We start from the raw sequence: 19,480 nt of genomic DNA, 5'->3' as shown, positions 1-19,480 counted from the left end.
ACAGATTTGTGCTAACATCCGACTGTGACTGTGACTGTGACTGTGACAAGATGAGGAGCTGCAGCTCAGTCAAGTGATGGAAGTCGTGTTTCATACATCTTCACAGAAAAGATTTCAATCAGAGTACCACCTAGGATTTGTGCAGATCATTCTAAGTAATCCCACGGATGACATCACTGCTGAATAGCATACAAAAACTTCAAGGATGTACTGAAAACTTCTACATGCCCAAGCATCCATTTCAAGTGACAGTCGTGTGAACAAACAGATAAATAATTACAGTCGATTCTTGTTGAGTGGAACAGGATAATAACGAAAAACAGACAAGACGATAACTGTGTTTGGTCACAAATTTAGTCTGCTTTATTTACAATCATTGAAACCAGATAAGTAGAACTGTGCAAGGTGACAATCATCTAAGAGGACCCTTCCTTGATCTGATGGTTCAGTTTATATAGGCAATTAATCCTGTAACAAGGAAAGATTTTGGTCATGCAAACACTCCAGTGGTGGATGTTTGGTCAAATGAACAAGCTTATCAGAACACTGCAGAGACTTCATGTATCTCACTATTCATGCTATTCACTAAAGACACTAAATTAGTGTTAACACTTCCTCTGTAAAGACACTAAATCAGTGTTAACACTTCCTCTGTAAAGACACTAAATCAGTGTTAACACTTCCTCTGTAAAGACACTAAATCAGTGTTAACACTTCCTCTGTAAAGACACTAAATCAGTGTTAACACTTCCTCTGCGAAAACAACTAAACCAGGGTTAACATTCCTCTGCGAAGACACTCGGTGTTAAAACTTCTTCTGTAAAGACACTAAATCTGTGTTAACACTTCCCCTGTAAAGACACTAAATCAGTGTTAAGACTTCCTCTGTAAAGACACTAAATCAGTTATAAATTTCCTCTGTAAAGACACTCAGTGTTAACACTTCCTCTCTAAAGACAGTAAATCAGTGTTAACACTTCCTCTGTAAAGGCAGTAAATCAGTGCTAACACTTCCTCGGTAAAGACAGTAAATCAATGTTAACACCTCCTCGGTAAAGACAGTAAATCAGTGCTAACACTTCCTTGGTAAAGACAGTAAATCAGTGTTAACACCTCCTCGGTAAAGACAGTAAATCAGTGTTAACATTAAATCAGTGTTAACACCTCCTCGGTAAAGACAGTAAATCAGTGTTAACACTTCCTCGGTAAAGCCATAAATCAGTGTTAACACCTCCTCTGTAAAGACAGTAAATCAGTGTTAACACCTCCTCGGTAAAGACAGTAAATCAGTGTTAACACTTCCTCTGTAAAGACAGTAAATCAGTGTTAACACCTCCTCGGTAAAGACAGTAAATCAGTGTTAACACCTCCTCTGTAAAGACAGTAAATCAGTGTTAACACCTCCTCTGTAAAGACAGTAAATCAGTGTTAACACCTCCTCTGTAAAGACAGTAAATCAGTGTTAACACCTTCTCGGTAAAGACAATGTCCAGCACCAGCCTCTCCCCTGCAACTGAAGCTGAGGAAGAAGAGTCGACACTGCTGCCCCTCAACGCCCTCATCCCAGCCATCATCTGCATCACGGGGATGATCATAGTGGCTGTCGGCGGCAACATGCTCATCATCATCTCCTACATCCGTGACAAGCAGCTTCAGACCGTCCACAACATGTACCTCCTCAACCTGGCAGTCACTGATCTCCTTCTTGGCTGCATCAGTATGCCTTTCTATGCTGTCTACACCATCACTAATTGGCACTGGCCCTTTGGGACAGGATTCTGCAAGTTCTTCATGTTTGTGGACTTTGCATTATGCCTGGAGTCTGTCCTGCTCATCATCGTCATCAGTCTTGATCGACTAATCCTGGTCACCAAGGGGGCAGCCTATGTGTCAGAGGAAACCTTCAAGGTCGGCCACATCAAGGTGGGACTGTCCTGGTTGTTAGCTCTGTCCCTATATGGTCCTGCAATCATTGGCTGGGACTACTGGGCTGGAGAGTCAACTGTAGGACCTGGAGATTGTGATGTTGAGTTTGCTTACAATTCCGAATTCACTCTCGCCACTTCACTGATAGAATTTGCCGTTCCATTTCTGTCCATTTCAGTTCTGAATACTTTGATATACATCAAGATCAGAAAAAGAACAAAAATATTTGCAAAGAAGACAAACTCACTTGACATCCATGCCACACCTGCATCCTCATCCGTGAAGGTAGACAGTCATGAAACTCAACAATCTGAATTAACAGTCCCCCAAAAAGGCCGAAGTTCAGAGAAACTTCAAAGGACCAAAACATCCAGCAAAAAACATGATGAACCTAAACAGGGAAAGACAACCACAATTCGGAAAGATATGAAGGCAGCCAAAGCTCTGGCTCTTCTGGTGTTGGCTCTGGCTGTTTGCTGGGCTCCATACACCATCTCCACCATCATCATCGCCTTCTGTGACAGCTGCATCAACAGTGATGTCTACGAGGTCCTCAACTGGCTGCTATGGTTCAAATCCTGCATCAACCCTTTCCTCTATGCTCTGAACAGTGCCAGATTTGCACACAACATCAAGAAACTACTGGCATGCACCAGAAGATGATCATAAAGCAGGGCTTAAATTATGGAACTTGATTCAACTTGCACCAGATGCATGTTAATGTGAAAACCTCGTTGCAGACAAAACCAGGTTGAACCCTCATCCTACAAATTTATCAAAGTTAAAACAAGTGCATATAATCTTGAAGTAACCACAGTTTGATAACATCAACACCAAAAAACTTTCACATCATGCAGGGATTATTGATGAAATATTGTAAACAAAGCTAATTGGACGTGTTAAAAAATCAATGTTGTGTGGAAATATCAGGGTTAGATATAAATTTGAAAGATTTTGCCATGCACTTGGTACATGTAAACATAAATATTAGGTTGCATTTTAAAATGATAGGTTGCACTAGTGCATGTTTTAAATAAAGCTAAATCGAGCCCTACACTTAGAAACAAACTGAGAAAAGGAAACTAGGTCCACTGATCAATAAATGAAGAAAGACTTGACATGTACATAAAATTTATTATTCTTTAAACCTCAATATCCCTTTATCAATCATGAGACTTACTTGATAATATTAGTATTATAGTATTATTAGTATACTATTCAACCTTTAACCCAAAAAGGTATTTTCACAATCTATTAGATTTAATCTGACTTTAGAAGTGATTCTAGATGCGGATATCAACTGCACCAGTTCACCTTTTACTTTGGAGGCATAGAGTGAGTGAGTGAGTGAGTGAGTGAGTGAGTGAGTGAGGGAGTGAGTGAGTGAGGGAGTGAGTGAGTGAGTGATGGTCTCAGACGTTTACCACTTCGGTGAAACCCACGAGCACGGGTATGGTGCTGACAAACCTAGAAACATCGCCTATTGTCGCCATTTCCCTATATGTCCCCGGCATATAGGGAAATCACTTACCCTGTTAATAGTTCTGCATAAAAGTAAAATTATAGTATTAACATTTTTGAATGTTTACCCCATATGTGGATAAAATCTTCATCTAAAGGTAAAATAATTTCTTTAAGGTAGTGTGCAATGTTTTGATGAAATGGGTAAATATATTCATATTTATAAACTTCACTCAATGTTGCGCAGCAGCATTCCATGACGGTGACACTAGAATCGAATATCTATGAATATGCAATCATGTGCATTTACATACCCTGTACCTAAAAATATCCAAAAGTAGATATCATATGCATAGATTTCTTCAAAGACAACACTCTTATAATATTAAATTTTACAGTATTATAGTCACTGATCATTGTCGCATTTGAGCAGATACTAGTACCTGGATAAGTGGAGTATATAAATGTATAATATTTTCATTATTTAAAAACTATGTCAAATGATTTGTATCATTATTGTTTGAACTGAATATAACAAGCATTACATCAACTGCTGACTTGTTATCGTATTCATGAATTAATATTTGTATTTGTTACCCTAAATTCATGATACGAATCATATTCGCCTCATAGTGTATTCATTGCACCCCAAATAGGGAGCATCCATTTATTTTGCTGAGGACCTGGTATTTTTGTTAAAGACAAAAAATTGTTTCGGACGCTGCTTCGAGACATACAAGGAGGATCTGTACCACTATATTTTTGTTCAAAACAAAATTGGACATCCAGCACATACGATGAAACATTGTATTTTGGGGTAAAAGCTGAGGTAAAATACATTTCCCAAGTATTCAGAAAAAAATCATTTTAATTTATTTTATAAAAAATGGCTCTCCCTCCCCACAGAATATCAAAAGGTCAGTCTGGTATATGCTTGTGCTCACTGCACAGTGTCATTTCCACCAAATGCACTGTTGTCTTTTCTTATGTCCAAACAGCTGACTAGGGACGGGTATTGGAGGTTTAAAGTGAATTAAGTTCATAAACGGAACTAAACAAGATGCTGGTACAACATGATGTTTACTCATTCAATAAATACGCAGCCATCCTGAGGTTCTGGATGCATGCTTTGGGGCAGCGAAGGCATTTGGCAAGAAAAAAAACAAGAAACACTTGATAAAAGTTGCTATTTGAAATCACCCGATATATCGAGCATGATAAAATGATATTGTGACAAGTATCATGGAAAGAATGAACCTCAATTTACAGATATCCCAGTAATACAGCGCATCTTTACGGCTGACAATAACCAAAATCATTTTAATCACGTCATTTATGTGTGTGCCATGCTATTATTTGTTCTATATGCAAATAGTCCATCGCTCAGTGATATCTGCAAGTGATTTATTTCAGACAGGTACCCCGTACATGTGTTACTCCCTGGTACATACATACATTCCAAACACGAAATGTTACCAATCTCATTAAAGTCAGCTCATGGTTCTCACTACCGCTAAACAAAGATCTCAGGACATCCAATTAAACATCACGTCAGAACGACCTTTCATCCGACCAATCAAAACGCTGCTTACCAGATCAGGAAAGCGACTGTAGGAATGTGTTTTCTAATCATGCAACTAAGTAAAGGTTTACATGGGGTATTTCCGAACAACAGGTATGGGCTGTATGACTGATTACGTCATCACCGTCATCACCTATCTCTCACTTCAGTGGGATAAACATTTGAAAGAAAGATACTTTGCATAGCCCGTCGAAGTCATATATTAGACATTCCAGAATGTTCTTTTGATTAGTTCAGTTTTCAAATTTAAATCGAGAACTTTCTCAAAATAATTATATATACATGTAGTGTAGTCTGAAATGGAAGGTGCTAGTTTGAAACTAGTGATGTATAGCTTGCGATAGCTGCTTTCTGATTGGCTAATGCCGACTTCTTGTTAGTTATTTCATTGGTCGGTCATAGTTCACGAATTTTATTCTGAAGTGACCCATTATGGGATGTCCTCAGATCTTTGATTAGCAGCAGCGAGAACTAAAATGTGATTATAATGAGATTGGAGATTATTTGCTTCTGTGATTTGCAATGGTAATGTTGCAAAATGGTAGTCAAAACTGTTTGTGGTTTATATCTGTTGTCACCTTTATGCCATTTTATCCTTCTGTTGGCTTGTTTCTATAAAATGTGAGATCAAATTTGCATTTGTTTTCTCTGTACTAGTGTTTGGTTGTAATGACATTGAAATAAGACATTTTACCCAGCCATGTCACTCCATTGAGATCTGGCAACCCTTCATAGCAAGTCATGTCCGATGAACCCTGAACAAACCATGACCTTCAAAATAAATATGGAGGATGTATGGGCATATCATCCTCCCGAGGCAAGAGAGTTAAAAAGTACAGTTTCCACCCTTGCCAAACTAAGCCGGAATTCCTGGGCTCGATCGTAGATTTGAAAAATATCTGTTGACAACGAGTTGACGGTGCACTTGCTTTGCAAATCCTGCAATTGACTGAAATCTGCATTACAGTTTACAGCATTAGAAACTGACACTAGTCCTGTAGTCCTTACCAAACTGCCCAATAGTAAAGGTATCCTAAGGACTAGTAGAAACTGGCCCATTTTAAGGGTTTTGCTATATCTTATCATTATAAGGACTAGTGGGCAAAAACTATTAGTTTCTAACCCTGGTTTACGAACCGGATTTCAATTTGGTTGCACGATTTTGATTGGACTATGCACAGACTCGTTAGTCCAGCCAAAATGTAACTTCATAATACCAGCCTAGTTCAGCAAGGGTGGAAACTGGACTTTCTTAGGCATTTAACTCTCTTGCCTCGGGAAAATGTGGCACATGAGCTTGAATCATGTAGCATCTTTCTGACACTATTTGGCTCATTTGTCAAACTGGTGCCCTATGGGTACTTTAACTGATGAGACTGCACCTAAAACAAGTTATGTCCTTGATTAAAGTGAGTGAGTGATTGAGTTGGGTTTAACGCCGCTTTTAACAGTATTCCAGTTATATCACGGCGTGTCAGCAAAATGTGGGAGGAAAGCCCTAAGTGATGCAGGCCTCAGACGTTTACCATTTTGATGAAACCCACAAGCATGGGTACATAATTGGGATGAACCAGGATTTGGACCCACAATCATAGGTTTCTGGCGTGCCTAAGGGACACAATGCTGCACAGCGAATTTTGGTGACTTAGAAGACTGGGCTACATGTGTCACTGATAAAAGACATGTCCGAAATGACGGTGTGAACTATCATCAACATGGTACGGCTGTTGTTATCAACCATTCAGAACTACTCACTTGCATTTGTTGGTGGGATATGAAAGTCACATATGCTGTTCCGAATGCTTCTGTCATTTGTTTAAGAATGTGTGTGTGTGTGTGTCTGTCTGTATGTGTGTGGTGTGTGTGTCTGTCTGTGTGTGTATGAGTGTGTGTGGAATGATTGTGGTGTGTGTATCTGTCTGTCTGTTACCCTCAGTCTCAAATTTAGAAAAACATGTCCCATTTGCCTTGTGTGTGGTGTGTGAGTGTGAGTGTAACTCTGTCTGTGGTGTGTGTGTGTGTGTGTGTGTGTGTGTGTGTGTGTGTGTGTGTGTGTGTGTGTGTGTGTGTGTGTGTGTGTGTGTGCGTGCGCGCGCGTGCGTGCGTGCGTGCGTGCGTGTGTGGTTTAATGTCAGTCAGTAACATTTCCGATATATGATGGCAAAACCTATAAATATCGCATCTGAACCAGACACTCCAGTGATTGATATTATGAGTAATGATTTACCATTTAGAGGTACATTGACACGCCATTAGGGTACGTCATAAGTCACCTCCTACAACCATCATATATATACATAATGTGTTTTTAGATTATGGAGTGTTATTAAGTATTTGATATCATGAAATTTCATTGGAATCATCAGTGATAGCCAGAGGTTTCAAATGTTAAATTTTTGGGAATTGAATACTCAACAATATCCTGCATTTAAAAAACCCAAATATGTCTGCTTCACAAATCTGAGAACATGACACTTTTTAGTCTTTGTAACAAAATTTTTAGACCTACTTCTTGCACCTTAATCCCAAATCGGTTCCAAGGTGAACATTATGTAAGTATAGTGTGCTCATCAATATTTAACAGTTGTCATTTCTCAACTCTGTTTGGTGTCTTCTTACTTACTTTGCAAACCAGGGCCAAGTTTTCACCCACTTGTGTGAAGTCACACTTACTGCAGTCTAGCAGAATGAGACAACTGACCTTCCTACTCCTGCTTTATTCACACTTACGACTGCACAGTCGTTGTGTTCTATCAACATGGGAGTGTTTGACACGATATGAAATTATTTAGGAAAAGTTACACAGAAATGTAAACCTGAGGTATCGAAGTTCACCTTGCCTGGTCAGACAATGATGTTTGTTTGTTTGTTTGTTTGTTGTTTAACGCCGCACTCAGCAATATTCCAGCTATATGATGGCGTCCTGTACATAATCGAGTTTGGGCCAGACAATCCCGTGATTGACATCATGAGCATCGATCAAGGCAATTGGGATATGATGACACGGTCAGACAGTGAAAAACAAGGGCAAAAGTGTGCGTGGCTCACTGATATCCCCGACCCGCCTAGTGTGTCAGTAGTTTCAAATTAAATAGTGGATAGGGTTAAGGTTTGAAAAATTCATAGAAAATGGAAAATTAATGATAAATAATATTTTCTTTTAACAGCACTCCTCCATATGACACAGATTATATGTACTAAGTTTGAGATGAATCCACTGAATAGTTTAAGAGAAATCTCGCGGACAAAGTTTTCGGCCGGACAGACGGCCGGACAGACAGACGGACTGAACCTTGGTACAACTATATAATCATTATGATAAAAACAAATTATCCTCCAGTTGAATTCAGCGAGTTTCACAAATATATTTGTGTCTTATTATTTCCATACTGAAATCAAACATTTCCATACTGAAATCAAACATTTATTGCCATGTCATAAAAACTCATATCTCTATCATTGATAAAATAACATTTAATTTAATCAAATTCCTGTTTGTTTGCTTGCTTGTTGTCCTTTACACCACTCTCACCAATATTCCAGCTACCTGTCATCAATCTGTAAACAATCGAGTCTGGTCCCCCTCCTTCCACAGCTTAAGTTTAAACCTATTAAACCTCTGATCCAGGGGAGAAAAGAATAAGTGACTAAGAACAGTTTTACGCTGTGTTAAGCAATATTCCAACAATACATCGAGGGACACTGGACATGGGCTTCACATATTGTTGCCGTGTAGGGAATCAAACTCTGGCCTTCAATATGATGAGCAAACGCTTCAACCACAAGGCTACCCTTCCACCAGAGATAAGAATGTTCACTTAAAGTGAAGTCATTACGGCATCTTGCCGAGACAAGAGAGTTAACTGACTATTAAAGTCCAGTTTACGCCCTTGCCGAACTAGGCTGGTATTATGGAGTTAGAATTTGACTGGACTAACAAGTCTATGCATAGTCCAATCAAAATCTCGCAAAGAAATCGAAATCCGATTCGTAAACTGTCGTGCAGATTACGGTCGATTGCAGGATTTGCAAAGCATGTGCACTGCCAACTCGTTGTCAATAGACAATGACAAAAATGATCAAGTACTATATGGTTACACTACAAATCACTAATATTCACTTTTCTTTCTGACTATGCACCCATTCATTCTAACTTTTATATGTTTGAATAAAGATAAAACTTCAGTCAACTTCAGTGTACGCATGACCAGATTGTCTTCACGTAAAACCAAATACATTTTGGCCAGGGCCACGGTCAAACTATTCCCAATCGGACACTTTGTACCTATCTATTGAGACCTACAGCGAGTACCTAGGTAGGGTCGGGTAATAGGGTGCTGGGTACCTGAGTTGTAAATTTGGACTCATCCTAGCCCTATGATAAAATATGTTTGATAAAACTTTTTAATATAACTGTGTTTATGATTCAATTGTATATATTACAACTTGTTCTCGGCGCTATATGGCTGAATAAATGTCGATGCGACGTTTAATTTTAACTCACTGCCTCGGTTTAAGTTCCCAGCATTTCCACAGAAACAAACGTTTAATCTTAATGTCACATCTGTCACATATGTAGTGACCTCCTTTCACGATCTCATGCTCAACCTCTATAATAAATGCCCAGTCTCAAGAGGTCTGTAAGGTGAAGCTGTTAGAGTGCATCACATGAAGCTACTGTCTGTTGTTCCTTGAGGGATGGCGTCTCCAGAGGCTCCGACATGAGGTATGTGCAGCCCAGCACCTCTAGGCCAGGACTCATCAAGCATGCCCATCTATGGAGGAGGTATGTGTCAGTGATATACTGTCTACTGAGCAACTACACAATCCTTCAACTGAGAGCTTGCATTCAGATGGGGAGGTGACATTTATGAGAAATTTACACAACCAGAAAGGTGTTACATTACGAAACTTTCCTTTTCCAGAGACATGTATCATGAACCATTTTGACCACATCTGTAACAATTGTCCAACATGCCTAACACAGTATTACTTTGAAACAGAGGATAATATGCCTCCAGCTACCTTAATAACTAAGTCAAGAGTAGTTCCAGTTTAATAACATCACATTAGGTTTGGAAAATACATGCCCAATGCAGTAAATCTTTAAAAACTTTGATTATCTGCCAAAACAGATCTAATTGGGTGTAAAGTGCCACTGACATGTTGCATAAAGAAGTATCGTATTCGACGTAATAAGCGCCCGGGGCGCTCTCCAAATTAGAAATAGAGGCCTCTTATTAGAATATAATTTTGGTGGAAAAAACCCCAGAGTTGATAGATTTTAAATTTCATAGTTTATGCCGACAGCCTGAAAGGACACAAAAGAAAAGTATGTGCGTATTACACACGACATATATTTTCCAGAATTTAATTGCCCATAATTAAGGGTGCATATAACACACGAGTGCGTATTATACATGAACAAATAAGTCTTGTGTACATTGATCAATCTGAAGGGGTGCTAACTGGGATTGTTCACTAGCCAATATATTAGCAAATATCGCTGTGGGCGCTTATTAGAGCGGGGCTCTTATAACGTCGAATACGGTAGGTATGCTTTTTGTTGCCTGAAGGCCCCGCAAAATTACTCTAAGGCTATGCCTCTAGCATTCTGAATGGAAATGTTATAAGTACTTCTTGTTTAATGTAGGAGTTGCTGTTTCTGTATGAAAGATGTGATACACAAGAAAAGGAGTAAGATTAGTAACAAGTTGATCTAGAAGTTCATCGGGGGAACTGATTGCAGCGGGGCTCGTAACTCAGCCAATACGGTAATGTTACATGTAACATTACACAACATAATAATTCTACATGGCTTCAACTATGATCATTGGGGCACACTGCCTCAGGGTTCCAGTAAAAGATGTCTTAGGCAATACATTGCCTATAAATGTCGGTTCACTGTTTGAAGACATATTTTTCAGCTAATATTGTACGGCAGGTTATACAAATGCTCATAGTTTCAGGTCACACAACTAGGAACAGCTATCTTTATGATTTGGCTGAAAGGCTTAGGTTATGAACCACAAACCTCAGCTATGACAGTTGACGTAACATAAATGTCAAATGAAACGTGGAAAAATGTATAGTGAAAATTATGTGACATTGTTGAAACAAGAAAAGAAACTCCAAACCACTTCCGACAATCTCATTAAAATACCCTGCTTCCATAGGTCAACTAATCAGCATAAAGGCTTCTTAACTCTATGTGACAGAAGCATACCTATAACACTCATATCTGATTTCTGTATCTGGGAATAGTCGGGGAGTTCTGAATGCAAAACAATAAAGCCACATGATGAAATTGTTGTGATTGGTTGGTTTGGTGTTTAACGCCACACTCGGCAATATTCCAGCTATATGACGGCGGTCTGTAAATGATCAAGTCTGGACCAGACAATCCAGTGATTGATATCATGAGCATCAATCCACGCAATTGGGATCGATGACATGCATCAACCAAGTCAGCGAGCCTGACCACACGATCCCTTTAGTCGCCTTTTAAGACAAGCATTATAAGTCGTCTTTTACGGCAAGCATGGGTTGAAGACGTTGTGGATATTTCATACATTTTGTTGTTTCGGAGTACCATGGCATCTAGACCACAAACAGCTTGCTTTTGAGGGCATTTTAGTGTTGTTTGTTGGGTTTTTTTTGGATGAAATTTCCGGATCATAGTGGTAAAGATATGAAGTTGATGGAAAGCTGACAACTGACTGGCTCAAAACTACACACATCCTTCATTTAGATTAGGGGGTTAAAGTTCACTAAGTGTTAACCTGACCTTTTACGGAGGTGTCCACAGATCTTCACCCAGAGCGGTTTCCAGTCGGAGTAATAGATGGGATTTTAATGGCAATGGCACTACCTTTGTTTGTTTATGTGTTGTGTAACACTGCACTCAGCAATATTCCAGCTATATGACGGCGGTTAACTGCACTGCCTGCATAGATTATTTCAAGCTTTTGTACATTATGATAACTACATGGCTATGACAGACAGGCACCGAACACAGAAGTGAGTTCAAAGGATAATTACATCTCTGAATAGGCTATGTTCTGAAATCCAATGGTTGGCCCTTTAATTATGGTAAATCTGCACCCAAATTTGGGTGTTTTTCAATTAAAAGTGTTTTTGTAACATTTTCAATATCCTAAGTTAACACATATGTCACAGTCTTAGACCATGCAGATAGGAAGATTTTCGACTAAACTGTTGATTTAGACGTATTCGTACCAACAATCAGAGGATCCTGGCACAACAAGGGGATGCAACTCACTGCACAGAAAAATAGTGCCACAGCACTGTAGCTCACCTGGGAATGTAGTCAAAAGTTTACAATGTCAAAGACAGCCGCTTAACAGATGGTGCTGTCATCATTGATATTCAAATGTTTCATTCCAAAATACATAGGTATACAGAGCCAAATTTGTATTTGAGTAAGAGCGTGACCAACACCGAAAGGCCAAAACAAGGTTAAAGTTTTAAATATTGCCAATAGTTCACATTAACATCATTCATCGACTTACCCATCAGCTTCCTCATCAGAGGCCGCAGTTTCCTCACTCTTCTCAGTCTCCTCTGATTGGCTGACTGGTGAAAGTGGGGACTTTGATTGGTCATTTCTTGGTGAGGTTTCTGGGGTGGTTTCCTCTTCGGTTCCAGCCTGGACATTAAGTGACTTTCTCGGGTAAAATTATCAAATAGCAATCATATTTATTACTTGCACTGAACTGAATGAGAACATAAGGAGATACGGTAACCATATTGTGTTTTCAATGTACAGCTAGGTTACCTGTAGATGTAACTGCACCAAATTTCATCTCTCTGTTGTCCCCAAAACTTGAAATATATTCAGGAGATTTCTAACATGTTTTTCTGCACAAAATATATTGCAACACATCCTTTGAATAATGTAGTAACTGCAAATTTTGTAACCTATAATTATACAAAGAATTTGATAAAAATGACTGAAAAAAATGACACGCTGTGATGTGGGCATCAAATCGTCTGTTTCAATCAGAAGGGGTTTATTGTGATTTGATAACCTCTGATCAACCAATCAGAATCAATAATTTCCAAATTCATGGGAGAATACTTTTCAATGCTGTAGTCAGCAATATTCCAGGAGCATGATGGTGACCTGCACGTAGTCTGGACCTGGCAAACCGTTGACAAAATGCAGGAACATTGATCCATGCCCTGTGATGACACAATCGCCTTGTCACAGAGCCGGAACACCTCATCCCAACAGGTAGGTGAGTGAGTGAGTGAGTGAGTGAGTGAGTGAGTGAGTGAGTGAGTGAGTCAGTCAGTCAGTCAGTCAGTCAGTCAGTCAGTCAGTCAGTCAGTCAGTCAGTCAGTCAGTCAGTCAGTCAGTCAGTCAGTCAGTCAGTCAGTCAGTCAGTCAGTCAGTCAGTCAGTCAGTCAGTCAGTCAGTCAGTCAGTCAGTCAGTCAGTCAGTCAGTCAGTCAGTCAGTCAGTCAGTCAGTCAGTCAGTCAGTCAGTCAGTCAGTCAGTCAGTCAGTCAGTCAGTCAGTCAGTCAGTCAGTCAGTCAGTCAGTCAGTCAGTCAGTCAGTCAGTCAGTCAGTCAGTCAGTCAGTCAGTCAGTCAGTCAGTCAGTCAGTCAGTCAGTCAGTCAGTCAGTCAGTCAGTCAGTCAGTCAGTCAGTCAGTCAGTCAGTCAGTCAGTCAGTCAGTCAGTCAGTCAGTCAGTCAGTCAGTCAGTCAGTCAGTCAGTCAGTCAGTCAGTCACTATGTTTTAAGGCCGCTTTTAGCAATATTCCGGGAATATCATGGCGGGGGACACTAGAAATGGGCTTCACACATTTTACCCATGTCAGGAATAGAACCAAGGTCTTTGGTGTGATGAGCAAACGCTTTAACAACTGGGCTACCCGACCGCCCCCAGCTAGGTATAAGACCAGCATGAGGTCCCAAACCTGGGAATCTCGAGTAAATGTCAGAGGAACCACAAGTGAATGCCAAGAATTATGAAATTTGAAATATGAAAAACGCACATTCGAACCTACACAAAGTTTCATGAGCATATCTTTTTGTTTTTGTTGACTTGCTGTCATCTACAATGAAATATTTCAGCATAAATACTTAGCACTCATGGACAATAGCTAACCAACAACAATGCTTTTTAATATGCAGCAATAAGCATCCAAACAAAACATACCAAATTTCATGACATTTGAAAATGTGGCTGCCATATCAGATTTGATACCACAGAAAAAATTGGGGTATTGCCATCAGCATACCAAGTACAGTTTCATTGCTGTGGTTTCTGAGACTTTTAAAGAAACTGATGGACAACCGGACAATGATAGAAGCTTGTGAATGCCAAAAGCCACCACTGGACCACTGGTCAAAATGTGCACAAAGTTTCATGAAAATATCAAAAATCAACGTTAGAAATTGGCACTAGTCCTGTAATCCTTGCCAAACTGCCAAAAAGTTAAGGTATCCTAAGGACAAGTAGAAATTTGTCATTTTTAAGGGTTTTGCTATATGTTATCATTATAAGGACAAGTGGACTAAAATTGTTAGTTTCTACTACTGGTAATGTTTTCTGAAACAAGGATGGACGAAGTTGGATGCGAATCCCATAAACTTCAGTGTGTTAAACTACATGTTTTAACCACTAGGCGTTTCCTAGTCACCGGCAGACACAAACATTTTGGTTTTAGAAAATCAGAAAACGATGACCTGTTAAACACCAGCCAGACTATTGACGTTGGGTTAAGTGAATGTATTTTTTCGCATTAACCAGCATTACACAGCCACTACCCAGCTGCAAATATTGATGGGTTATTGAGTACTGGTAGTTATTCCAGTAACAGCACATTTGAGTTTGATGACACAAGTAGCTGTGCTTCCTCTTCCCACATGTCACCAAGCACTACTAAACAAACCCAGAACCCATTAGAAGATGGCCGGCGAAGTCATCCATTTTTTACAACATCTTTGTACAACATCCTTAAAAATGCCAACCTTGGATCTCCATTAGTATTGTTTGTTGCAGTGATTAGGTGATTGATTGTATGATTGATTATTTGTATGATTGATTGATTGATTGATTGTATGATTGACTGATTGATTGTATGTGTGATTGATTGTATGATTGACTGATTGATTGTATGATTGACTGATTGATTGATTGTATGTGTGATTGTATGTGTGATTGTATGTGTGATTGTATGATTGATTGATTGACTGATTGATTGCATGATTGATTGATTGATTGATTGATACAGCACCCACCTATATGATAGAGGTCTGTAAATAATCCAAGTCTGGAGCAGATAACCTTGTGGTTGACATCATGAGCATCGAATCACACAGTTGGGAAATGATGACATGCAATCAACCATGTCACTGAGTCCGACCGCCCGATCCCTGTAGTCACCTCTCAGAAAAAGCAAGGTTTGCTAAAGACCATTATCCGGATCTTCATTGGATCCATTATTACTGACCCTGTTGGGATTCTTATTCAGAAGAGTACCCGAGCATCCCATGCTTGTTGTAAGAGCTGACTAAACTGTGGATCAGTGGGTCACAATGCAAGGATTAATCTTGAATGTTTCACCAACGAGAGAAAATCCCCCCTTGTCTAAAAGCAACAAAAAATTTTGGCGTGAGATGAGATTTTACAAATTTTCAGAGTCTTCCCACAGTGGAAACTGTATTTGATATTCGGTATTTGTGACTTGAATTATGTTGCAATTAATGTTACTAGATTATATAGATACATCCTCCGATATTTTCGAACATTCATTATTCCACTGTGAATATTTAAAAATATTAGCATTATTTTCACAACAAAATGCATAACTATTTATATTTCTGTTCATTGTCTACTTTAGCAGAAAATACATTAATATTTATGTATTTCAGTTCATTGTCGACTTTAGGAGGAATTATTTGTGAGAATAATTACGGTCAATTTCACTGTCTTGTAGTCTCTGCATTGTGTACTGTATCAAAGACCGGGTGTCTGACCGTATCAAATGAAATCTTACTAATATGGACTTTTTTAATTAATTAGAAGTGACAGTTCATTATACAACGATTTTTGCTCCAAGTTCACCCATTTGTTAAAATTAGCAACAATTAAGTCATTTATTTTTTGTAGAAGGTGGCATGTTTGCCATGTGCAGCAGCCAGAAAATGTTTACGAGTAACCTGAAGTTGAAAAGATTGTTGACATTCACAATGTTTATGAGTTACAATTAAATGATTAAGTCACAGTTTTCAATAAATATGGAAAAATCTGGAAGCAATCATTTCGTAGCATATTCTAAAAAATCTCCAACTTGCTGTTTGGCCACTAGAAATAGTTCAAAATTTGTAATTCATGCATGTTGGCCATTCTTGCAAGAGAATACGTTGTATACGTTCATGAAAACTAGTGATGTCTTATCTAAAGTCTTGGCAAATCTCATCTAAAATACGATCGTTTGTGATCTGAAATGTGTATATTCTTAAGGAGAAAGAGTTGTAAGTATATTCATTTAGGTTTGGTTTTGTCATTCCAACATCGAAATTTGCTTATGTTTTGAAACTTTAGAAGTGATTGCACTTTTTCTCTTGATTTCTGCACGGCTGCACATACATGTATGTCTTTGATTCTGCTAGGATTTAAGTGACCAAAAAACACAGCTAATGACTTGTTGTAGATCACCAGGTATAAAGAATTGTAGTGCAAAGCTCCATGCAGTGCTATTGGAATCATTAATGCACAGAAAGAGATGGCATGCAGTGTTGCGAGTATTCAAATCACTGTTTCGATTGACAGCTTTTGACGATTGAAGAAACTATCGAGTAAGTTTTTTATTGACATTTTTAGATACAGAAGATCAGGGTTCACTCAAGGAATTTTCTGACATTGGCCCTTCATGTGGTAATTTCAAATATTCCCGAGGTACGCCCATACAGCACAATGTTAAAATGCCTCATTGTATTTGAAAATGTGGGCCTAGAATTATCCCTGGTAAATAATTTTATTCAAGCAATCCGTCTTTTTCAATGTTTGTAGGTGAAAATGAGAGTGTTAATGCGGATAAAACTATTGAAAGATGTACGCTATTTTCAATCGCGCTGAATTAATGTTGACGCGATATATATATGACAACTATGCGAGAATATTGTGGAATCGCGGCCTAAGTCAATCCCCAACAATATGTGGGCAGTCTGTTGTGTGTGTCATCAAACAAAAACAATTTTCTTGTATAACATTCTAAATCTTGTTATTTTAGATGCAACTTTTACAAAATATATTTCAAATATCAATAATAACCATTTGGTATATTGTCGGATATTTTTTTACGTATGGACTAGTTTGATGAGGCACTGTCTGAGGCTCTCCAGGATCTGGGCCCCGTTCCACAAAGCGATCATAACTACAATCAATCTTAGAGACTTACGTCGATTCAAAAATTGTCTCAGCTAAAGTTTACACCCGTTCCACAAAGCGATCTTAGGGCGATTTTAACTTTACAAGTTCTTAAGTAGCCGATCTTAACAAAGATCGGAATCTTCAGCCATAAAGATATGAAATTTTCCCTTGGAGTGGCCTCCCTTGGTCATGTTTAGCAGACGACGCATTTCCTTGCACATCATAATAAAAGGTCGCCATCTTTGTTGTTATGGTACAATATTTAAGATCAATTTTAGCAATCCTAAGTTGGTCTGGAGCAACTTAGCATTTTGATCTTAACTTACAACTCTCTTAGTTAAGATTGCTTTGTGGAACGGGCGGCTGATCGTAACAAAAATTTAAGATCGTATACTTAGTGAGATACAATCAACTTAGCCCTAAGATCGCTTTGTGGAACGGGGCCCTGGCTATTTTGTTGATGAAAATATGTTGACATAATAGTCAAACAACAACAATTTGGACTTTCCACAAGTCATAGTATGGCTTCTATGATGTATCCATTATGTTCATTTCAAAGCATCAGTTAATCTTTTTGTGGTTGCTGTATATAACAGTGACTTGGTGCAATCTGCTGATTAGTTCCTACACAATTTCACTGAAATTAATGCAAACAATATTGAAAGGAATCTTGAATAAAATTATCAAAATAGATTACAAATGTAATTCAAGACACTTTTATAACCAGATTGTGTAATGACAAGATTAACTTGCGTACGTCAGTGCGGACTTCACATGCAAATACCATGTATTTTTTAAGGGGGAAAGTGTACACAAGAAAATAAGGTATTTTAGTATTGTCAGTTGATTATGAGATAAGAAAAATTTATTTCAAGTGATTTTATGTTTTAATCGGGAAAAATCAGTTTGGCAGATCAATAATACAAAGGAAAAAAGTGCCCGACCTAAATGTACTATGTAAATGAACATCCTGGGTTACGTACTCGGGGTTCAGTTTATTTACATGTACCATATTCGACGTAATAAGTGCCCGCTCTAATAAGCGCCCATGGCGATATTTGCTAATATATTGGCAAGTGAACAATCCTAATTAGCACCTTTTCCTATTGATCAATGTACACAAGACTTATTTATTCGTGTATAATACGCACTCGTGTGTTATATGCACCCTTAATTATGGGCAATTAAATTATGGAAAAATATATCTGTTGTATATAAACAGTTCAAGCCGTCAGCATAAACCACAAAATTTATCTTTCAACTCTGTTTTTTCCACCAAAATAATATTCTAACAAGAGCCCCCTATTTCTAATTTTGAGAGCACCCTGGGCGCTTATCGCGTTGAATAAGGTATGTAGTTTCTGTGCGTACGTGGTCTGTGAGTATGATGCTGTGTATGCATTCAGTCTGTGTATCACTTGGACATGAACAAGTTGTGCTCTGCACACACATATGAGATTAAATAACTGAGTAACGGTTTCTTTGGTATGTCATTTTCCATTCAGTCCTTGTGACACAGTGAACTGGTTCATTTTCCAGGACACTGGCAGATTGTCATCCAAAATGACCTAACATTTTTGTTCAAATTTGGTCATGGTAAAATTTCGTAATGGTATCGAAAATTGTCTTATTAAATATTGACAATATCATGTCATAATGCCATTTGTCATTAAAAACATGTAAGACAATGTCAACTGCACTTCATAAACTATTTATTGTTTTATCTATTAATGTACTTTATTTCTGAACCAGACGTGTGAACCTGAAACACAGGATACACTGTTCACGAGGTCGTAAACTATTCACTTAATGTTTGTTTCTACCTTGAGCCTTACAGAGTGTAAAATTTGCACTTTATGTCACAATTTCTACCTTGGGCTCTAAAGAATGGAAAATATGCACTTAATGTAACAGTTTCCACCTTGAGATCACGATAATTGAAAATATGCACTTAATGGAACAGTTTCCAACTTGAGATCACGATAATGGAAAATATGCACTTAATGTAACAGTTTCCACCTAGAGATCAAGAGAGTGAAAATATGTACTTAATGTAACAGTTTCCACCTTGAGATCATGATAATGGAAAATATGCACTTAATGTA

At 38.4% G+C, this 19,480-nt stretch overlaps 2 protein-coding genes across 5 annotated transcripts in view; one reads left to right on the top strand and one right to left on the bottom strand.

The window, feature by feature from the left end:
• LOC139450056 (serine/threonine-protein kinase Nek1-like) overlaps positions 1–19,480 on the bottom strand; it is a 91,793-nt gene that overhangs the window by 24,921 nt on the left and 47,392 nt on the right. For all 4 annotated transcript variants that reach the window (XM_071231690.1, XM_071231692.1, XM_071231694.1 and 1 more), the window contains one exon: positions 12,502–12,638. In XM_071231690.1, the coding sequence (XP_071087791.1) occupies positions 12,502–12,638 (137 nt within the window). The remainder of the gene's footprint in view (positions 1–12,501; positions 12,639–19,480) is intronic.
• LOC139450222 (histamine H3 receptor-like) lies at positions 1,486–2,589 on the top strand. The gene is made up of 2 exons (XM_071231892.1): positions 1,486–2,184; positions 2,332–2,589. Exons 1-2 carry the CDS (start codon positions 1,486–1,488, stop codon positions 2,587–2,589), a joined length of 957 nt encoding a protein of 318 aa, XP_071087993.1.

The sequence above is a fragment of the Haliotis cracherodii genome, unplaced genomic scaffold, assembly GCF_022045235.1.
Source record: "Haliotis cracherodii isolate W230 unplaced genomic scaffold, xgHalCrac1.p SCAF_8, whole genome shotgun sequence".
In the NCBI taxonomy this organism is placed as follows: Eukaryota; Metazoa; Mollusca; class Gastropoda; order Lepetellida; family Haliotidae; genus Haliotis; species Haliotis cracherodii.
This window is presented reverse-complemented; position numbering and strand designations above follow the sequence as displayed.

Bases quoted from the DNA above. Each gene is read 5' to 3' on its own strand.
- LOC139450222 (XM_071231892.1), top strand. From the start codon at position 1,486: ATGTCCAGCACCAGCCTCTCCCCTGCAACTGAAGCTGAGGAAGAAGAG. The intron at 2,185-2,331 runs GCCACACCTGCA...AAACAGGGAAAG, and splicing joins CAAACTCACTTGACATCCAT to ACAACCACAATTCGGAAAGA.